The sequence below is a fragment of the Brachypodium distachyon genome, chromosome 2 (assembly GCF_000005505.3).
Source record: "Brachypodium distachyon strain Bd21 chromosome 2, Brachypodium_distachyon_v3.0, whole genome shotgun sequence".
In the NCBI taxonomy this organism is placed as follows: domain Eukaryota; kingdom Viridiplantae; phylum Streptophyta; class Magnoliopsida; order Poales; family Poaceae; genus Brachypodium; species Brachypodium distachyon.
This window is the reverse complement of record NC_016132.3, coordinates 31,913,203-31,921,465: the sequence shown is the minus strand read 5'-3', so window position 1 is coordinate 31,921,465 and position 8,263 is coordinate 31,913,203. Positions and strand designations below refer to the sequence as shown.

Here is an 8,263-nt window from a genome sequence, read left to right as displayed (position 1 = left end):
CCTGGCCCGGCACCTTTAGGGGCTGTTTGGTTTGCATCCTGGCTACATCGCGCCTGGCCGAAGCCTTCCTGAGAACCGCCTGAGCAGTGTTTGGTTGCCAACCTGAAGAAGAACAAGCAGGCCTGAAGACCTCCATTAGTCCGGCACCTTGCTTAGCCTGGCTCAGGCGCTGAGAATCGGTCGCCTGGACGTGCCTGTGCAGCAGCCTTGCCACTAATCTCCCTCCGATCAGTTGTTGCCTTCTGCAAAACGTGTTGTTGTCAGACTAAGCTCTCTCCAGGCCAGGTTTGGAACCAAACACTGCATGCCTGACCAGGCAGAAAAATCCTGACTTCCAGGCTATGTTCAGGCATTGATTTTGCTCAGGCACGGAGGCGAGGATGCCAACCAAACATGCTCTAATGCCGGGCTTCGTCAGGCCGCGCCCGGGCCAGGCCTGTTTAACCTGAGTCGCGCCCGGGCCGGCCTGATAGCTACCTATGGGATGAAGACTAGGAGGCCACAGAGGCATGGTGGTTGGTGTTGACGAGGCCGTAGAATATTGTCTTGTGCTTTTTATGGGTACTTGCTGAATTAAATTTGAGATAATGGTTGCCTGAAAGCTGGGTTTTTTATTTGAGAGTTAAATTGTGGCTGTGTTTCTGTGTGTAGACAGGCAACCACAAGAGTGGGGATGGGTCGGCAAGCACCGCAGCTTTCAAGGTTATCAGTTGCAGCTAGGTATTCTACTTCATGTGACAGTGTTGGGTCCTGACCAGGAGCAACACTCTCTGAATATTCAGGTTCATAACATTATTGTTATATGACTACACATCTTACAAGTGTCATTGTTAAAGTTCCTACAAGCCTTATTCAATTTATTAACATATCTGTCCCTCACTGCTACAGAACAGGAAATGAGCAAAATATGAATTTCACTTCTTCCCTTTTTGTTTGATGACTGGTTCTCCGCTTCCATAGGTTTGTACGGCACGCACAGTGAAAACTATGGCAGCGTCTCACGAAAAGAAGAGGACACTCTCAATGTCATTTCGAGACATGGAAACTCAACATGAAGAAAAGTAACAAGAGTGACGGTGTGAAAAGTTCTGCACCAACACTATTTTAATAGAGATGCAAACGGGTAACCATTCAGGTACCCTCCGATCCCTCTAATAGTGACCCGTTTGCATCTCTATATTTTAAGCTGTATCGTGCAGCTATTAAAGTCAAACCCGCTGCAATGGGTACAAGGCGCGAGTGGTTGCCTTGGGTGTGCTTTTTTCATGGGTTTTCCAAGCCCTAGCCCGTTAAAAAACAAGGCTCGCTCTAGTGTACATAAACTTGCTTTCTCTCCTGCATTTTTCTTAAAAAAGAGTCAATAATGATGGTTCTTGATCTTTAATTCTGCGACAGTTGTGTAGTTACAATTTTCAAAATAATGTGCAGCTTCAGTCCAATGAAAGTGCAACTTGGCATTTGCATTTGTGCAGCTCTAAGTCTCGTAATTTGCCAACCTGGTTGACTTACAAATACAAATTTCTTAGCTGCCTGAGAAAGAACAGATCTATAGCTAGTAGGATCTAGGATTCAAAATTGCGCTGTTTATTTCATCAAGCCATCAGATCTATAACTATCATTGGATGATGATCCAATGATAGTGAACTCCGCCTTGACAATGCAGGACGATCCTAGAAGATAGCCTTTGGATGGATCCTTGAGTGTCGCGAGTGGAATGAAGTTGGACCAACCCCAGCGACATGGCCCCACAAACACTAGCACAACTGTGATCAGGACAGAGGTAAGATCAACTACTGCAAACAGCAGTCACTTCATGGCACAATGATATACAAAGCTGCAAATTAAGGAGAGCTAGCCGAACCTGGAGTTTTCTTGGTGAAGTGTACACCATACTTTTGGTCCAGGATGGATAGAGTCATCTCGACCAGCTTTCCGGACTCGTTGGGGTGATCGTTCGACGCTTCCATGCACAGGTACAACGAGAGGCAATTAGAGCTGTACTGGTCACCATGTGGATATATGCCAATATACCTGAGAGTAAACAGGTTCTGTCTGTTAAGATTAGAAATGAGAGGAAAAAGCATTCGAGGTTTGCCAAAAAAGGGTTGGTTGCCAAACATTTATAAGTAATGCAGAATATAATTGAGGTGCCAGGGAATAATTTGGTAATTAGGTTAACGCATTGGAAAGTACTTCTGCATATATCCAAAATACATATGTTATATACTAGAAGCAGAGTTCCATTCTCAGAAATATACTACAGTAGTAGTAATGTAACTTGGTCTACCATTTATGTCTGTCAATTTCAAATGTAGGAGAACGCCCAAAGTGCACCAGGTTCACTTCAAAATAGTTTCTTATGGTCAAGGTACAGATCTTTGTGATGAATCCGTTCTTCTGAATGAAGAGGTTCTGTACTGTGGTACCCTTCTTCTGAACCACAGCAGGCTTCTTTTCAGGTGGAAAGACATTAACTTTTAATATCTCCACACCAAGGACACAGCAATCATCAGCCAGAAAATCAGGCGAGTTCAGTAGTTGTTTAATAGCAGTCAAGGATTCCTTCTTCGAGTATGTATGCCTGTTCTGGAAGTTATGGCTAGCTGCGCGTAGGTAAAGGTAGGAAAATTAGCAAAAAAAGAATCATTTATAAGCTTCAGATATCCCAAACACAAAATTAATACCGAAATGATACAAAGCAGTTAATTGATGTGAAAAGGTATCTGATCAAAGTTCGAAATTTATAGATATTGAATTTAAATGATGGAATTTAGATATCATATACAATCAAAATATAGGGAGATATCCAGCGCAAAAAAAAAGGGAGATATAGCTCAAAATATGAAGCAAAAAGGACTAGGGACTCCCAGCTGCAATAAGATGGATATGTGCGAAAACAACTACCTTTACATCCATAACACATTCCATTTGAATGATTGTATATTGCCAACTCAAATACTGCCTGTATTGTATAACCTGGCTTCAGGTCCAAGCTTTCTAGACTGAGCCCAAGAGAAAGAGCAACATATGGAGTTCCAAACCAGGATTTTCCATGCAATGGAGTCACTTGCAGAAACCTGGTAAACGAATTGAGGAGTTAAAAACCAAGTCAGCCAACAATTCATAACGGTGGAAAGAATAGAACCTTATTTCTTCACTTCATGCATCCTATCATGCTTCAGCTTCCAATAGTTTGTTTATGGTTTGTGATTGCTAGTTCGACTTCACTACAACATTAATAGTGACTAAGCCACTTCGTAAATACTCCTTCTATCAATAAGGCAATTAGGTTCTTTGACCAAGAAGTACTTCCTTAATATGTGGTCTATATGGCATGAAAGTGGCTTGTGTTAGATGTAAACATGATATGATGCACAGCAACCAGCCATTTGGTTTATGGAGTGAATAAAGTAGTTATGTGTTTTCCATCTAGAGTACTAGTCCCTCTTTTTCATCATATAAGACGTATAGATTCCTTAAGTAAAAGGTTTTTTTACGGAATAAAGTAAAGGTTTTTACCAATAATTAGTTAGCTAATACATGGTTTATATGATACAAAATCACAATTCTTAGCATGTACTTCTGGAAAAAAAATCTAATAATTAATGATGCATACCACTTATACCCAGAGCTGCGAAAAAGGGAAGAGTTAGTTGGCATGGTTCCTCTCTTACGTAGGACTGGAAAGTCATGAATCTTCCATTGGAAGCATGGATCAAGGGTCTTCCCAGCGCTGCAGGAGCTGAAATTTGCAAGAAGAGTAGATAACCCAAAGTACAAAATAGAAGAAAGAAAAAGGAGTAATAGCCCATGCTATGAGAAAATTCAGGTGCATGTCATAGTTCAATCAGCATGTAGCCTATATTAGTTTCTTATTGAAAAAATAGCTGGGATATCTACCCAGAGAAAAATAATAAGAAACAGGAAGAGAACCCAGTGCTGCAATCCAAAAATTGACTATTCACCTGTTTTTTTTGTGCAGATTTTCAGCATCTAGGTTCTAAACTCCAAACGACTTCTATTATAAAATCACAATGCGTAATTCGACTAGAAATTGACCAAACTTGTACAAATTGCATAGACATACGTGCTGAAGGCGTAGTGCAGATGTTACCCATGCGGCTGCTCCTTCCTCTTTCTCCTCCTCTGCAAGCAGTAGTTGCCATAGCAGATCAGTGCATAGTGAAGAACATAAAGATCAGAGCGATGGATAAATCTTAAGTTTTATCGTCCGTGGTTATCCAGAGGGTGATCAATCCATGGTTCATACGGCTGTTTCCGACAGTAGATACTCCCTCCGATTGCTTATTATGGATGGGAGGAGTATGTACTACATTAATTATTACTAACAAACAAACATACATGCTTATGATGATCACACCCGGAAATTGTGGAGGTCAGTAGGGTTTAAGTAATCACTGGTTAAAAACTTATAAATACCCCTTCGAAAGTTGGTGGAGAGAGGTTGAGGACCGGGTGGAGACAGCAGGCGATGCGCGATATCGGCGGCAATGGAAGGCGGGATAGTGCCGTAGCGGGGCGCTGCAGGGCACGCGGTGGTGCGCCAGAGATTTAAAGCCGCGTTGGGTCGGTAGGCCAGGTCCGAACTCCAGATGAAGAAGGAAAGAAGTACTCCGTTCGGTAGGCCAACTCCAGATGAAGAAGGAAAGAAATACTCCACGAGCGTCCGCGGGCCCGCTTTGATAGACACAAACCCGAGTTGATGCCCGAGACTGGCCCAATCGAATCGGGAGGGGATTATTTGCTGCAACGAGCTGGGGTAACTAGCTTTAGGTTGTGTTTGTTTGAGCTGGATCTCCATAGCTTCAGATTCTATGGCTGCAGATTTTAGAATCAGCTGTGGCTGCCAGCTACATCTGAAAGATTGGAACTGTCTGATGTCTGTTTGTTTGAGCGGCTAGTTCGGCTCCATCTGCAACTGCAATGTGCTGAAATGACTTGAATGATCCTGTTGTTACGTAAATTTGGTATTTTACATGTAAAATAGACGTTTTTTAGATGACAATTTTGTTTACTCCATCAGACAATATGTACGCATTATAATAATTTTTTAGAACACATTATACCATAGTATACTAATAATATATTGTCCACACGTCGTTTGGTTGCAAAATATAAGATCATCGTGACAGTAGATTAGTCTAACCTATTACAACCCTGCTCTCCTGCTGCCATCAGAGCATCAACAATTCTATCACAAGTAGCATCCATTGTGACATTGCTACTTTCCACATAGCTCCCACCACTTGTGTTGACGACATGGCCAGGAGGCATGTAGTCCTCGTCAGCGTCGCATCTAGCAAAGTGGTAATCATACAAATTACTATCTCGTATGAAGTTGTGCAACGCCATACAAGCAATGATAATCCTTGCTTCAAGACGGCAAAGCATCGTTCCATGACATTTCTGAGTGATGAATGTAGATAGTTGAAGACTTCCTTCCTACCACTTGCAGCGGCGCCATGTTAATACTCAGATAGATGGTACCTCGTGCCTCTAAACGGTGCTAGATAACCAGTCTGATTGGGGTATCCAGAATCAACAAGATAAAATTTACCTATACATAGGCAAGTGTGAGTCAAAAGAACAGACTATAAAATGTGTACTCGAGTTCTGCAAATTTTATAAAAAATTATACCACTTGGAGGATGAGGACTTTTTTCTTAATATTTGTCGAAGGTATCCTTAAATATCCTTGTGTCATGTGCCAAACCTGGCCATCCAGCCACGACCGAGATGAATCTCATGTCAAAGTTACATACCCCCATAACATTCTGTGTTGCATAACCAGCTCAACCAACATGGTTAAAGGTGTCTTTGGCAGGCACGATAACAGGTACGTGCGTACCATCAATAGCACCAATGCAATTGTAGAAGTGAGGATAAAACCGTGAGCTCTGCAATCTCTCATGCACATTTCTGAATTGGGGATCAACTGGTCTAATGATGTCTGTAGCTAATAAATTCAAACACTTCAACACATGGTTGAATTTCCGATTAATAGTTTCAGTGGACCTCTGGAAACGATTCTGAACTTGACTCAAGAACATCCCAAGGGCCTCTTCAGAACACATGTATCTTGTTTCTTGCAACCCATAGTCGCGTACCAAAGTATCATGCAATGCATCAAAACAAGGCCTATGCATTTTGAACATCTTATAGCAATCATTGGAAGACTCCAAACTATCATAAACCCACTGCCGTCTAGTACACCTTGCCTCTCTCCTTTTCTTTTTCATTAGATATTTCTAGAAGTGAGTGGCAGCAACAAAAGCAACATACATGTATTGTTGATATATCTTCTCTTTCAACTTTTTTCTCCTCATGGCAGATTCATCCTCACTTCCACTTTCAATTGAAGTGTTAGTGCCGCTGCTGTTAGTCGCACTGTTAGTTGTTATGCTCATCTATAAGCACATCAATTACAAGAGGTTAGTACCACATATGACCAATTAATCCGTACGTAGCTGAAAAAAAAGTTGACAACCAAATGAAACAAGCACATGGTTCAAATACATTGTAGCACACATGAATGCATACTTGAAATAAATTGTAACACACTAATCATCGAAATACGTGGAAAGCAAACACACAAGGATACACTAGTTTCTCTTCCTGTCCTCATATTGTCTCTTCAGCCAATTGAGCTTCCCCTCTTTTGTCTTCATAGATAGAAAGAAACTACGATTTGTAGATTTAGCAAACAACTTTGTAGCAATGTAGTGCTCATCACTCATCTCAGATGCTCCACACTTGGTAACCTCTTTCATGATGGCTGGAATCTCCTTAGCTTCGGTAATAGTACTGTTGCTACTACTTTCAGTAACAACATGGTCAACAAACCTCTGAAACTCATTAGACATATTCGCCTTCTTCGGGTTAGATGGACTACAAGGTATTGCACTTGATGGACGTTTGGGCCTAGTCTTGAGTAGGAGTCTCAGTCTCTTCTTCATCCACATCAACCACATCTTCTTCAACCTGAATGGCAGCTACCTCTTCCACTCCCGGCATAACGGATGTGGTACCATCAACATTAGCCTTATCCAACATAATATGCATCAATTCCAAGTTGTCCGATGGTCCCTTGCGGAATGCTTTAATTGGCTTGTGAAGCAGCAAATAAATATCATGGCATTACTACTTGTCTATGCGATACATATCATGGCATTAAATAAATTATCATTGCATATGAAAAATTTATACCTTGATCAATTCCACCCACTGCTCATCATCAGCTATTATGGTTTGTGTTTCTTCATTCCATCCAAGTCCAGTTGCCTTAATGTTGTAGAACACCCACGCCGAATAAATAGCCTTCAAATCGTCCCAACGATTTTTCAGCTGCTTCCTCTCATAGTTTCTTCCGGTCTGAGCATTGAAATCTGCCACTAAATTCTTGTATCCGGTAGCACTCAAGAATTTGGTTGTCCTATTTCCAAGCTGAACTTGTTCGGCAGTACCATCCCACACAGCTTTCACAGGTTCCACTTTCACAGCTTCCATCTAGACAAGTGTATATTTTATCCCGTATATACATCAAAAACAGTGAACATTTAGACAATAAAATTGCACATATACACAGCACGAATTGGCACATTTGAACATCTCAAAAATTGCATATCTACACATCTACTGTCGGAGCACGGTCTCCGACACTGAGGATGCTGAGCACCCCCTTTTTGGTTCGGTGGAGAGCGAGGGGATCGCTCCGGCGATCGCCGGCGTGGCGATAGGCATGAAGAGTAAAAGCTAGAGTTTTACCCAGGTTCGGGCCACCCGGAGGTGTAACACCCTACGTCCTGCTCTTTGTTATATTCACAAGTTTAAGAGTGTACAGATCGCCCGGGGGGTTCCCGGGCTGGCTACTTGGGTGAATCCTACGATGTGTTCTAATCACCTCCGTCACGACCCTCTTTCTAGTGGCATTGGTCCTCCTTTTATATGCAAGGGGATACCACAGGTGCCACGGTGTGCAGCGTGACACGTTAGCTAGACGCGTGTCACGCCCACACGACACACAAATTTGTTCATCCACGGTGGACGCCATGCAACGCCCGTCCTACTGTACACGGTAGAAAAAGTAGCTCTTAGGGCGACCGTTCTAGCCTTGCTAAGCAAGACTAGGCCTGTTGATAAGACTCATGTCGGTGCATTAAATGCACTGCGCCTGTAGTCTTGTCCTGTCTTCACTGTTCTGCGGGTCCCGCCAGCATGCCCGAGCGCGGGTTGCCGGGGTGCT

The 8,263-nt window shown here is 42.5% G+C and overlaps 1 protein-coding gene across 1 annotated transcript; it reads right to left on the bottom strand.

The window, feature by feature from the left end:
• Positions 1-6,942: 6,942 nt before the first annotated feature.
• Positions 6,943-7,527, bottom strand: LOC104583204 (L10-interacting MYB domain-containing protein-like). The gene is made up of 2 exons (XM_010234998.1): positions 7,228-7,527; positions 6,943-7,128 (listed from the first exon to the last, which is right to left on the bottom strand). The coding sequence occupies exons 1-2, from the start codon at positions 7,525-7,527 to the stop codon at positions 6,943-6,945; spliced, it is 486 nt and encodes a 161-aa protein (XP_010233300.1).
• Between the last annotated feature and the right edge of the window lie 736 nt (positions 7,528-8,263).

Coding starts and splice junctions, on each gene's coding strand:
- LOC104583204 (XM_010234998.1), bottom strand. CDS start 7,527: ATGGAAGCTGTGAAAGTGGAACCTGTGAAAGCTGTGTGGGATGGTACT. Junction 7,129..7,227: donor AGTGGGTGGAATTGATCAAG/GTATAAATTTTT, acceptor CTGCTTCACAAG/CCAATTAAAGCATTCCGCAA.